This window comes from Cinclus cinclus, chromosome 13, assembly GCF_963662255.1.
Source record: "Cinclus cinclus chromosome 13, bCinCin1.1, whole genome shotgun sequence".
NCBI lineage: Eukaryota > Metazoa > Chordata > Aves > Passeriformes > Cinclidae > Cinclus > Cinclus cinclus.
In genome coordinates, this window is record NC_085058.1 from 16,405,772 (window position 1) to 16,419,907 (window position 14,136).

The 14,136-nt window shown below is 39.7% G+C and overlaps 1 protein-coding gene across 1 annotated transcript in view; it reads left to right on the forward strand.

Moving 5' to 3' along the window:
* Positions 1 to 14,136, forward strand: part of MCTP2 (multiple C2 and transmembrane domain containing 2) — a 98,963-nt gene that overhangs the window by 74,970 nt on the left and 9,857 nt on the right. The window contains exons 16-17 of the mRNA XM_062501150.1: positions 2,422 to 2,544; positions 5,378 to 5,419. Of these exons, the coding sequence (XP_062357134.1) occupies positions 2,422 to 2,544; positions 5,378 to 5,419 (165 nt within the window). The remainder of the gene's footprint in view (positions 1 to 2,421; positions 2,545 to 5,377; positions 5,420 to 14,136) is intronic.

Below are 14,136 nucleotides of genomic sequence, written 5' to 3' on the forward strand. Positions count from 1 at the left end.
GTTGCACTTGCAGCTGAACAGGGTGGTGTTCACATAGGGTGGTGACAGATGCACTAAAACTGGGTCAAGTCCTGCAATTGAGTGAATGAAGAGAGGTTCTTCAAGAGCTTCATTGACTCCGTGTAGGACTTTGCCTGGCTGGCTGCTGGTGGGGTCTTTTTGCTGCATCAAGAGAGAGCTGAGTTTGCTCGTACCCCAGGGAGGTGGTGCAAATGCAACCCCCTCCTATGGGCTGAAACGAATGTTTTGAATTAATATCTGGAAGTAGGAATTTCTATGAAAGGAATTTACATGAGGATTGGATATATGTTTATATGTATGTCTTTTTTAATCTATGTGTGCATGAGAAAGATACCCGTGGAGATATGTGAAATAACACGTCCTCGTTCCTTGAAGTAACATTTAGGGTAGGACAGAAGCTGTTAGCACCTTCACTTTGTCTTAAAAGACAAGGATATATTCATCCAAAGAAGTTGGAATAGCTTCAGAGGAACTCATTCAGGTTAGAACTTTTCATTTATGGGAGATGTTTTAGCTGGGAATATCAAAATTTTTGAAGGTTTTATTAGCTAAAGTTATGCAAGACTCCTATAAGAGAAATCAAGTACCAACTCTTGGCCTGGATTCATGTGTTTCTGTTGCCTTGCTTACATACTAAATGTGGCTGTGTGAATCATTATCACTTCTAATTTTTTAGTATGTTGAAAAACAGGATCAAAATGGGAAATAAAAAAACAACAACAAAACAAACCAAACGAAACCCAAATTGTCTTCCACATTCTTGTGCTGCAAATCAATAGCATGGGGATATATTTCCTGGATGTCAGCCCATTTTATAAATTAATATATCTCAAAGATTGCTTTACTGGCCAACAAATGCCAGGAACAAGATGACAGTGTAATTCCTTTCGTAGCAATAGCTAACATGAAATCAGGTGCACTCCAGAAAATGCAAGTGCTGTTTGGGCAAGGTTATGGATACAGGCATTGTTTCTTGGTTTGGGTTTGGCCCATGGTAGGTATTAACTGGCCATTTGTCTGATGTCAGACAATGATTTTTGTTTAAAAAGTTACAACAGCTGTTGTTTTGTGGGGGGTGTAAATTCTCACACTGCTGAATGCAATGGAAAGTGTTTCTTTGGTACAGTGTGGTTACACTTTCAGGTCCATAATACAAAATACATTGCCATAAATATCCCATTCTACAACTGCCAACATTGTCTTTATGTATTTATTGTATTTGGCAGGCCAAGGATGAGGGGAGGTGGAGATTTAGCTTCCTCATCACCCATGGAGTTTTCCCTTTGTTGTTGTTTGAGATACTTTTACTGGATCTGGCTCATTTCCATTTACCTGTATTATTCTAAAAATGTGATTGTAGTTTCTGATCAAACCAGCTTCTTCTGGGGAAAGAAAAATCAGAAAAATATGTTTGTACCTTGTCTTTGAAGGAGATTGCTTAAAATAGCTTCAAGTTGCTACCAGCATTAGACAGTTGTTCTGGAAACACTATGTATGAGTAGAAAAGGAAATGGGATCACAACATACATTTTATGGCAGTTCTGGATTTGGTTTATTAACTTTGCATTGCCAACCCCTCCAAGTTTGCAGTCTGTTCAGGTGTTGTTGGTACTTGTAATATAGGATTGCAGTTTGGCTTGATAGAATTTTTTTGAAAAATCCTACGTGCTTTTTAGATCCCCATCGTGTTCTTTGTGTATTTCGTGGCTCCAGTTTGGCTTCTGGTTTTGCTTTTAATGGGTTTTGTCAGATACCAGTCAAAACACACAGACAAGTTTTTAGGAAACGACACTCCAAAGAACCAGTGAAATCAGAATATGCTGGGCTGAAAAATGGCATGAGTATGAGAATGGAGACTAGGCCAACTGGAACCCTTTCCAAAATAATGCATCATTGTGCAACCCAAGACCTTGCCTCCTGCAAGGTGTCAGTCCTTTCTGTGTGCTGCTGTGCCAAGAGTACAGGTGGATTAATGGTGAAGATGCATTTGCTGATCATCCCCTGTGGAGTGACAAGGGAGCTCCATGGCTCCAGTTGCACAAGAGGAAAATGCTCTTCCCCAGCCTGGGAAAGACCCCCTGGTTTGATGAAGTGGAACAGGTTTGTCTCTCTAAGTGCATCTGTTGTACACCAGCAGTAAGGACAAAAGGCTTTCAGGCTGGAGGGGTCCCAGGAAGGAGTGGAGAAAGCCTTTGGACTGACTTCAGGCCTTCCCCTTCCCCAGGTACAACGAGCAGCAGCTTAATGAATTCACACAGAATAGAGGGAGCAGATTTCTTTGCCAAAATAATAATAACCCGAATGAGGTTAGCAGGGATTCAAGGGTGAATGTACAGTGGTAGTGACTGACAGCCTGTCTTATGTGTCCTTCTCTTTCAACACTTGTATGTATTCTCCCAGGTATTTGTGGTCACCGTCTGGACCGTGGAGCTGTACATGGTGCCCCTGGCTTTGCTGGTGCTCTTTGCATACAATTTCTCCCTCGTCACAACAGGGAAGGTCAATAATGCCCAGGATGCCCAGGCAAGTAGAGTGGCAGTAACATTTCTGGCAGCCCAGGTTTGCCCCTGAGCGAAGCATTGCATGTTTTAATGGCATTAAGCTGGTTGTGTAGCTAAACAGCACTTCTGTTTCCACGTTACTGATGAGAAACCTCAATTCTCTCAGTTTTCATTATTCAGTTAAAGCAGTAAGCCATTTGAATAGTAGGAGAAGAAGACAAGAGTGTGTAGGAGGAGGATTTAACTTATTAAATAACTGCAAATGTTTTTAAGTTGAATTAAGAAAGGTTTGCAAACCAGAAAGTTCCTAAAAGCCATTCCCCTTCTACCATTACACCTTGCAATGCACTAATGATTCATGTTTCACAGAGGAGGAAAGTCAATAGCATCCAAAAGAGAATGTAGTTCTTTTAAACCTTGTCCTGTGATCTGAGGTCTTAAGAAGCTTTTATTCCTCCTTCCCACCCCCAGCTCTTAAAGACAGTTTTTTCCCCCCAGAAATTTAGCCTTTGGGTTTTAACTTGGGAGAAAGGAAGTTTTAAGTACAGAAATAATCACCAAGTGTGACAAAGTGCTACTGTTGGGGTATGAAAGGATTGTTTGATGTTGAGCACTGTTTTCAACAGTGGTAATTACAGCTAGAAAGGAGAGTATATTCATGAATGTCCATAATATTCTGTTTTTAAAAGTGAAACAAATACAGTAATGAAATAGAAGTCAAAGGAGCACTTTCTTCTAACTTTTGGTTAAAAGATATTGATGTTGGTAACCATGAAGAATACCTTTACCTGAATGAGTCAAGTGGATTTTAGACAAAGGCATAGTATCCTAGAATTAAAAAGTCAATAGCTGGTTTATTAGTTTTAGCATGAAATTTTTCTCCTGGTTTAGTTTTCATCCACTCCAAAGTAGAAAGATTCTTAGAAAACAGGAGAAGTTGCATTATCCAGATCAGAGGAGGCTTAATTTGAAAACATGGTAAAAGAAATGCCTTTCTCCAGTTTCAGCCAAGTCCAAAATAATGCAGAAAGATACTGTCTTCAGTGACTACTTGATTTCATCAAGAAAAGCAGAACTTCCCATGTGGGAGAATCCCAGGCAAACAGATGTTTTTGTTTTTAATACAAAAGACAGTAAAAAAAATAGCAATAATAACTTACCCAGAGGAAAAAAAGATACACAGAGAGTGCCTTCCAGCCCCTTCCCTCATCCTGTGGTGAGTTTGTTGCATGTTCAGGTGAGGAGAGTCTCACATAAGACAGAAAAATTAAGCAGAGCATCATTTAGGTGGACAGTGCAAAAAGGCTATTTCTAAAAATATACCTAATTGTGGTAATACTGAAGAAAGGTCCATCAGGAACTTGGCTCTGTTCCTGTCTCACATTCTGTAAGCAATGCCATGCCATGAAATTCAGGGGTGCATTTTGCATAAGCACAATCACACGTCTGCCAAAGTGCTTTGCAGGATTGGGATCATATGGAACAAGTAGTCAAAGTGCCTTTAATATTACCTGATTCCTTTTTTATGTGTGTCTATGATTCTAACCATCTGTAGGTCAAAAATAGACAATCAGGTGCTAGCCTGAGTCACATCTGTCCTGCAGATGAGAAAAGGGTTTCTTCAAAATACCAGTGCTTTTTACACAGTCATTTATTTATTTTCTGCTTCTTCAGGCCTTGGCTGGCTATTAACTGCCTTTGGTTTTTGTGTGCCAGCACTCTCATTTTGTATATACAGAGGAATGCAAGCAAGAGTCTTTGTAAAAGTGAACCTCAAATTCTCTCTGATTTCTGTGCTATAAAATGTGAATAACAGTATTAACCTTGTACTCCTGATCCACTTGCCAGGAGGCTAAATTCGGGAATATTGGTAAAATATTTTATGATTTACAGATGGGGAGCTTCTATAGAAATTTAAACCATGATCAGTGTTAATTCAGCTGCTTAGGGCATTCCAGAGAGCCAAAGAATAAATCTGTGTATCTGAACTCCCAGTGCCTTTTACATCCTAGATGCAACTGCTTTTTAGGGGAAAAAAAAGAAATTAAAAAATCCTGACAGAGAAACACCCAACCCCCTAAGAAACCCTAAATCCAAAACATCTTTTTATTGTGATTCTTCACATTCTTTGCATGTTTGCTGTATTTAAACTCATAGTACACAGATTCAAATGTAGCTATTAAATAACCAAGAAAAAAAACTGGAGGACCCTGTTAAAGGCTCAGTTTATTAAATACCTGAATTGAAAGCCAAGTGCTCCTAATTCCAAGCCTTTGCCAAGTCTTTTGTTTTCTGTCCTACCTGTCAGCACAGAAGTTAAAAGGAGGAAATAATGCTGCATAGAAATCTGCCTGTGATTCTATGTGAGATTGATTATCTTCATACTAATGTGTTTTCTAAAGTCTAATGTTTCAGTAATGGCCCTAAAGGGAGGGAGCAGTCATTGTGGCAGTGGGGATGGAACAAGTTGAGTATAGAGTCCTCAGCCTTGACATACCAGTTGGTTCATTTGCAAGACTGAGAACAAAGCTGTTTACAGATAGTAAAAGTTGGCAATGTGTTTGAAAGCCTGTTGCCTTCAGATTACTGGACACAGCCACTAATGCTTTATTTAGACTTGAAATTTGTATAGGACATTGCATTGCTCTGTTCAGAATACCACAAAAAAGAGAGGTCCTTGAATATAAAACACTGTTTTGGAAAGGAGAAAATGGTGGGGGTTTTTTATGACTTTCAATAGAAGTGGGAGAAAATTGTATAGTGAAACATTGTGGGAGTATCATAAGTTTTTTGAACATTGCCTTTCACTAAAAAATAAGTGTTGTGTTTTGTAATATGGACATCTGCTTCTGCAGGAGCTTATGGGCTTGGATGAAGACGAGGATGAAGATGATAAGGTGAGCATATCTCACGACTGTGTTGGCTAGAATCAGAGGGAAGGTGGGAGAACACAAACAAATGATCTCCCCATAAATCTTCAGTTACTATCTGTACTGACTGGGAAAACACTTGTCAGCAGTTTGCTGCTTGGCAAGTTTGAAAGTAGGAAAGGGCTTGGTTTGTGTAGCATTCCAAAGTGGCAGTACCTGTGTGAGACCTGAGCACCAGCTGACTCTGAGCAGCCCCAGGCTGTGCCTGACCTTGCAGTGGGCACACACTCATGAATGTGCACCTACAGGGGTGTGTGTGGATGGAGGAGGTGCAAAGATGGACACAAGGATGTACAATCCCCCCTTGCTGCTGTTCTGAGCGCTGGGTGACATTCTTTACTAATGGCCATTCCCAAATGATTTGGCATTTCCACTTCAGTAGGCCAGAATTGGTGTGATTTGTGGAGGGCTGGTTAGAATTTTCTCAACATTTCTTTCAGAGCCTGGGAAAAAAAAACAAAAAAAAACACTTTTAGTTCAGCGGCTGAAATGTGGAAAGAATTGGAATTGGCAAGGCCTGTTTTTTATTTTATTGGAACATACTTACTCATTCTTCTCACTGTGAAAAATGCATTGGATTTTTTTCCAAGTTTATCAAACCACAGTGACAAATGATAAAAGGATTAGAGGGCATGACATATGAAGAAAGATTAAGAGAACTTAATGTATACAGCTTGAAAAAACATAAGTAAGTGAAGGAGGATCTGATAATCTATAAATACTTTAAAGCTAAAAGGTGAGGAATTATTTAACGAGCAACAGCATGCAAAGGAACATTAGCTGTTAGGAAGAAAATGTTCATGAGGGGATGTGAAACTTTCAAATTGCATACTAAGTTAATAAGACTCTTCCTGAATATTCTGTGTTTTAAAAATGCTACAGTGCAATTGTTGATAATTAAGAAGTAAATCAATAACTCAGCTAGCAAATGCATCTTAACTCTTCTCAGTCACAGACCCTAGGATTGAAGCTCAGCAGACTAATTGATGGGAACAGTTATTTAAATTTAACTTGCTCTTCCGCTGTGGTTATATTTTAATGAGCAACCAGAAATCCATCAAAGTTATAAAGTGAAGTTTAGGCAATCCAGCTGAATTACAGGTTTCTTGCAACACACAATAGTTGTTTAAGTGTTCTCATTTATAATTTACTCTTTGCATCATAAAATTCATCAACTGAACGGACCAATATCTGAAAATCATCAGAAGTTGCTAAATGAAAGTTGCATTTTTTTTCAAAAGAATACTGTGTACCTGTAAAAGTCAATAATTTCTCTTCAGTAGGTTCCTGATTCTAGACACCTGTAAATATTATTTGTGTGATGCCTAAAGGTGTAACTTATTCACTGGAACAATCCCATTTACTTTTTTCTATTTTAATATTCCTGGTTTTCCTTTGTAAGTGCTGAGGTGGGAAAAGAGAAGTAAGAGTGTATTAAATAGGTATCAAATCCTCTGTTTCCTGTGGTGTGCAATAGATTCATTGCTGCAATGCTAAAATATTCTAGGTTATATTTACCCTACATTTAACTCCAGCGACTTTGGTTCTCTCTACAGATACAACTGGGTTACTTCAATATGGATTTAGTGATTTTAGCCTCCCCCCAAATAGCTTCACTGTCATTCCCTTTCTTGGTTTATTTTAAGTAAGTGTGCAGGTTTGGTAAAACTCATGAGTCAGTGTCGAGCTGTTGATGGTTTGGCCCTACCATTTTGTAATGGGAGCTGCCTCTCTCTCCATTTCACACACACTCCACGACTCTCTGACACAGAGAGCTGGTAGCACTGGCTAAAGCCTCTCACAGTAGACACCCCCAGCAAGCTTTCTCATGAAGATAACACTTTACATCCCAACATTACAGTAATAACTCATAATTCATTGTAATTGTTATGGTTCTATGGAATTCTGACACAGACTTGCCAGGAGAGACAATTGCCAGCCCCTACATTTGTCCCATGTCCAGTGCTGTGCAGAATTGCCTTAATGTCTTTACTGTGCAGTGAGGGGCCACTCTTGCACTCCCATGACTTGCATCTTCAAGTACATTAGGTTATTCTAAGTCACTTTTCCAAGTCTGAGGGTGGCCAGTGCTCTCTGGGGAGTGTAAGAAAAATGTAATTTTATGACACTATCTCATGGCAATGTCAACATTTAAACAGACAAGTCTACTTTAAAAAGAAGTCTGTGTATTTTTTTTCCTCCCTAATACAAGAGCTCCAAAAGTTGAAATCCGCTAGTTGGGTTGTGGTGTACGAGGTCACTGTTTCTGTTTCCTGTCATCCTGCTGTATCAAAATAGTCACACACAGAGCCCTTCTGGGTTCTGCTGCCTGTTAGACATAACAGACCGTGCTTCTGGGAATTGTAACACACCCTCGAAGAGATGAACTGTTTACAAATTATAAATACACAGACACTTAGTTCAAAAACCCAAGAGCAGATTAACTCCCTCCACCTAGATTATCTGTCTTAAATGACAGGGCTTAATTGCTGACTCCCCCATCCTTTCCCCCTCTGCCCTCCCCACATACCAGCACGAAGGGCTGTAAAAGATAGCAGTGCTCTGTCCCTTTGGCACGAGCTCTTCCGTGGATAAATGCCTTCTCGGATTTGTGCCATCTTGGACACGGAGTTCAGGCTGTGTCCTGTCAGCTCTGGGGTCTGTCAGGCTGAGTAAGGGTTGTTTCAAAATTACATCACTGGAGCATCTTTGGTCTTCCAGTAAGAAGGTATAGACCGCATGCAACTCAGTTTAAGTTGCCTGATTGTTGACCAGTTCTATTAATTTTATTTTTTTTTCCTGTTTCTGATAATGACTGTAGAGTTTCAAGAGCAGACAGTTACCCTGTGAATGATTGTGTCATAGCAGCTGACTGGAAGGACCCTTGGAGTCTACTCCATTGTCTAAATAAAAGTTTACATCTCCACAACAGACAAAACTTAATTTACTACTCTTTTCAGATCTGGTAGCTGATTCAAAAGAAAATCAGAGATAAAACTGAATCAACAACAATTTTTTTTGGGGTGGGGGGGGAGGTTTGGGGTTTTTTTTGAGAGTTTCTGTCCTGTGGTGAGCCAGTATAGTCCTGCTTAGCTACTGCAGTGTAACAGGGAAGAATCAAATGATACTGTGGCTTTAAGCCAAGTTATTTGACAACTTACAAGAAATATTTAGTATCTCATGTATTGGGAAAAAAAAAAAAACACAAGTGGAAAAATATCACTAAAGAGTAAAAATTCAATGCCTTTAATGTAGGAAATTCTCTGTCAAAAATAGGTACCAAAGATATACAAAGTTTTATGAACACAATTCAAAAAGACTCCAGCCAAACAAATTAAAGTCAAATTCATCCAGTAGCAAACAGCTGACATTTTCCATTTGAGTTAGATTCAGCATGTGGAAACCTTCCGTATGGATCTTATTTGTACGGGTGGATTACGATGAAAATTGCATTAATTTTCTCCGCAGTAAAGGTCAGTAATTGAAACATGAACCAAGAGTCTATTGTGTAAGATGCTATATCCCCATACTTAGGAAAGGTCATTCAAGACAATATCATCTCATTGTTTTCTTCCCTGGAAGTATAAATAATTTGATTAGGTTTTTTTCTCTTTCTCTTCAATACAACAATTGCAATATAATATTTCAACATCCCCCATTAAGATTGCTGAAGAGAAATTATGGTAAGGACTTGAAAATGCCCCGTGATACACAGGGTATGTTCAGACTTACAAGGAGCATCCACATCCTCCACAAAATTATGGGCAAAAGGACTCAGTTCAGGGCTTCCTGTGATTTCGCTTTGCTCTTTTCTTAGGAACCTTCTTTGTAGAAGAAACTGGAAATTAAATGGCCTCTTGTTAAATCTTATTTGCACAGCAGCATTATCTAGGGCTGATCTTATCCATAGGCATCCCATAAATAGGCACCCATCCCATAAATTCTAACATCAGTGCCATGAGCCACCATTCACAGGTTTAGAGGTGATGGGGAGAGGAGGTGAAAAGAGGTTCTTGCAGAGATATCCTCACAAAGAAACCTTAGCAGCCCTATGGCACTCCAGAATTCTCCCTCTTAAAGAGAATTACCTACCTAGATACAGGTGAAAGCCAACACTGTAACTTTCTAAATCTCTGGAGGAATATTAAGTGGACCTAGGCAGGTCACAGAGCTGAGCACATGAGCCTCAGGGAGTTCTCCTCCCTTAAAAATTCCAACTATTTAAAATATTGTTAAATTCTGTATTGAATTGACCAAGTACATGAATAGATGTCTCTTCATCTTGTACCCCAAATTGCTAAAGATCATTACCTAGATTATAGATGACGAGCCAGTAGTTTTAGGTCTAATAACTATGTGATTATTCTTAAGTCTCATGTGTTTCTAGGAGAATGCACTTATTTTGTCAAAATTTATTTTCTTTCCCTTTCTGTTTTTTAAATCAAAGATGATTGATGACTTTTTATCTCCATTCAGGATTGATTCTTGTTGCTTCTTAAGCATGTGTTCCTCACCTGAATTGTGTTTTATTCTATTGTAACTGCTAATATTGCTTGAAAAATTGTGGCAATGCCAGTGGACTTTGGGTTACTTTACAAGTCTATGAAAACGTGAGCGAGTACAGAAAATGCTTCTTAAGTCCCCTGCATTTCATGCCTGTGCATGGAAAAATAAACTGAATTACAACCTAGGGTTTTTCACAAAGGAATTTTCTTGGGCTTGGCTTAGGAGACTTTTGCTGGATCCCTGTGCGTGGATGAAATTCATCTTATGCAGGCAGAGAAAGTGCAGGCATGGCTGAACAAGGCGTGGAGTGGTCATCTTCTGCCCTTCAGGGAATGTTCCCAGCCTGAGCTGTAGGATCATGTGCTATTGCTTTCCAAATGTGTCCTTTTAGGACCGATGCTGCTCTCCTTCATACCAGTCTGAAGTGATTCTATTGGCTCTGGTGGAATTATTCCAGATTTCACACCTTTTTAACTGAGAGCATAAATTGACCTGTATGTGTTGCATTTCCTCTATTTGGTAATTATTTCAAGTACACTCAGATTCGCTAAATTTCCACAGGCAGGCACATTTGCAGCATGGTGTTAATAAACAAAAAGATCCCGTGATGCACAGTTTCAGGACTGCACGAGGCAGTTGCTCAGAGTTTGGCAGCCGTCCCCTCCGCGTGCCCATCCTCCTGGAAGTGCTGAGGAGCTCTCGGAGCAGAGTTTGCAGCACAGGGCAGGGAAGTGACTCAGCAAAGCCGATTGCTGGGCTCCTCTCAGCAGCCCTAGGCTCCCATCGAAGGCAGGAGCCAGTTCAAGGTTGCTGTGGTGACTGTTTGCAAAGCTCTGTCTGGAATTCATTTTAGCTACCAAGAGACTGTCTGTCACTCCATGGCTGCCACCTCCCACAAGAGCTTGGTTCTGCTGCTAGACTGGAGCGTTAGCAAAGTGTTCCCTGCAGACAATGGAGGACAGTGGTCTGCTGTTGATACCCAATAAAATCCTTTTGGTTTCAGAAGTTCTTCATGGACGAGTATTTTGGCCTTAAGATTTGGTTTTGATGGACACCAGTAAGGTCAGAGTTTTGTAGTCCAGCAGAGAACAAGTTGTGAATTAAATCCAACTTTGGTTAACTGCTTTTCTCTAAATAACTACAGCATGTTTTGTTGGGGTTTTTTAAAAGCAGAATAATAGTGGAGCAAAAAGGAATGTATGCCTGAGCTATTTTCCTTTCTTTTCCCTTTCCATCAATCTTGTTTGTAGCTAATACACTGAAGAATTAATAACTGGTTCATTAGATAAATCCTGGTAAAACACTCTCCTAATGTGCTTGTAGCAGCAGTAGCATAATGAGACAGCTACTGTAAGAAAGCTAATCCTGAAAGTTAGGCCAGCCCAAGGCTAGGCAGACTATTTCTTCCAATCCCTGAAGAAATTCAGGATTTTCATTCCTGACTGAGCTGCCTGTATCCTGTTTTCTTCCTCCTTTTGTATTAATCCATATTTATGTTTTCTCCTCCCCTTTTCCACATCTTTGCCCCCAAGTATTCCTCAGCTTTATATATTGAGTTTCCCTTGGCACACCAGAAATCTGCTGATGAATACCACTTGTTTGAAAGTTGCATGCAAGATTTTTCTCTGCAAGTGTTTTCTATGAAATCCAAGTGAGCAAGTATTATGTAGAACTTACCCATGGCTTCAAGCCTAACTTTTCGTTGTGTGCATATGATATTTGCAGTATGCATCAGAAATACACTTAGAGAACAACAGCAAAAATTGTCTGTGCATTTGGAGCGTCACTTGCTGGTTTGGATGTATCCAGAGGAAAAATATTTGAAGGATAGATTTAAAAAATAGGAAACAGCTTTCTGTAAAGATGAAAGCTATTAATCATTGAAACAAATGATCAAAAGAAGTTAGGGGATCTCCACCATCCAAGCTTTGAATTTAGTAATGGATGCTTGGCTAGAGAAGAAGCACTAACGGGTGGCATTTGGCCTTTGTTCCAGTGCAGACGATTGAAGAATTTTGCCTTCAGTGTCTTCCCCCATAACTCTTAGGATTTTCCCTTGCAAGACCAGCTCTGACTGTTGTAGCTCACCCGTTGTGAATTGCTGTGTGAGTGCTGGGGACATCCTGTCCTGGCCTGCCCCAAATTCCCACCCTTTTAAAGTCTCCAGCACTGGGAGCCCCTCCATGCTGTGGCTGTGTGAAGGTTTCTTTTGTAACTGACCCTAAATGTCTCAGAGCAGCATAAGTTCCTTCCAAGGAAGGGAGATGCCAGAGCTGTGGTAACTCTTCAAGTGTGTTTATATGTCCTGTTTTACTGTTCAATATTTCAGAAATAGAAAAAGCTAGGAGCACCTTCTGGTACAGCAGAGAGTTGGTGTCTTCATTTCTGAGTTCAAATTGATGTATGTTAGCTGCAGAAAAAAGACTTAATTTCTGAAATTGCTGGATCTTGGTTGGTGTTAGGTTTTTTTTTTTTTTTTTTTTTTTTTTTTACCTCCCCTGACATTCTTAATCTTTTGTAAACCCCCTTTTGTGGTTTTGTTCAGGCAATTAATGTAGAAATGAAGGGTTCTTAAATCAGGATATGCAAGGCAGAGTTGAAGTAACACACTGATTATATAATAAATTCTCAGTTGTAAATTCATTTTGATGGAGTTAATTCTTTCCCAGGGGCTGAGGACTAGTTTTGGTCCACCCACAGTGCTGTAATCAGCTAAGAAATAAAGGAGAAACAGGCCTTGAATTAATGGAAGCTATCACGACTGGTTTTAGGGAAATAATGCCAGAAACAGGCAGGATATTTCATTTTCAATTAATGCAGAAGCTTCTGAGCTGCAATCTTAAACTGTTGGTGTCCAAATCCAGTTTTCAAGCAGTATAATACATTGAGTCCAAAAGAAATCAGAAAGGAATGATACCTGAAGAGGATGGAGAAGAATTGTCTGGGTGGTTGCTGGCACCTTGCATGGATGAGGAAGTGTGTTTAGTGGAAGATGTATTTGGATTCTTTTTTTACATTTTCCACTAACATGGTAGTGTTCAAATATAGCTTTCTCTATGACAGTTACCTATTTACTAATAAATAGGGTCCAGTGACTGTCATCCTGATGGACTCTTAGTGCTTCTCACAGTGGTTTTTTTGTGAGGTGCTGGCTTCACAAAGCATAAACAACGCTCCAGAGCCTAAATAATTTGGAAAATCCCGTTTCTTGTACTTCATTTGTCTGCTTCTCTGTTGCTTAACTAGTGACCTAATAATCCTCTCCATGTGTTTAGACTGCAGGTTTCCAGAACAAAACAACAATGACAAAGAAACGATGCTGACAGATTCCCAGGATTTTCACATGATTATGCACACTGTGCATACACACAGTTGCAGCCTATATTTCTCTTGAACAACTGATTTTATTTGCAAGGTTTTCTAATCCCAGTTGTTCTCTGCCCTTACATTGGTTGGCCGTATTTTGCATCAGAAATTGAAAGCACTGTTGTCCAGGGGCGATTTTAGTGTGGTGAGCATGGACATGCAGTTGTCATAACTTAGGGACTGGCAGTTTCTGGTTTATTTTCTGACTCTGTTTTGTGGCTGCAGCAGGAGTTGTGTTGTTTTGTGTTGTGTTGGTTAAACTGCATTATCACCACATCTCTGAGCTCCATGAGGGATGTGTAAATGAAGTCAGCATGATGCAGACAGAGCTGGCAGATGATCTGCCTTGCAGCTCTGGGCAGCAAGAGTAGGCTTGCCCTGCAATATCACTTCATTTAAGTGGTCTGCCTGAATTTGGACAGAGTGAAATTCCCACTGTCTGGTTTTCCGTGAGCTGCTCCCCAGCTTCTGCTTCCAATTTTGGTAGAAAAAAGCCAACTATGGCTAAAGGACCATTGTACCATTCCAGTGAAGAAATAGTTAAATATAATTTCAATGTGTCATTTACATTTGAGCCTAACGAGGTTATAACTGGAGCTGTGTGAAAATGACTTTTTGGTGCTATTTTCACATAAACTGACTATTTATTTATTTATTTTGTTCTGGGGTTATTTCACACCCCAAGGGTTTCATTTTTGTTGGTTGTTTTATTAATGTAAAAATACTCATTTTCACACCCAAATGTGTGATTATTTAAAATGCTGCTTCTATTCATTGTGCACTGACGTGCAACCTAAAGGCAAATATTCAAA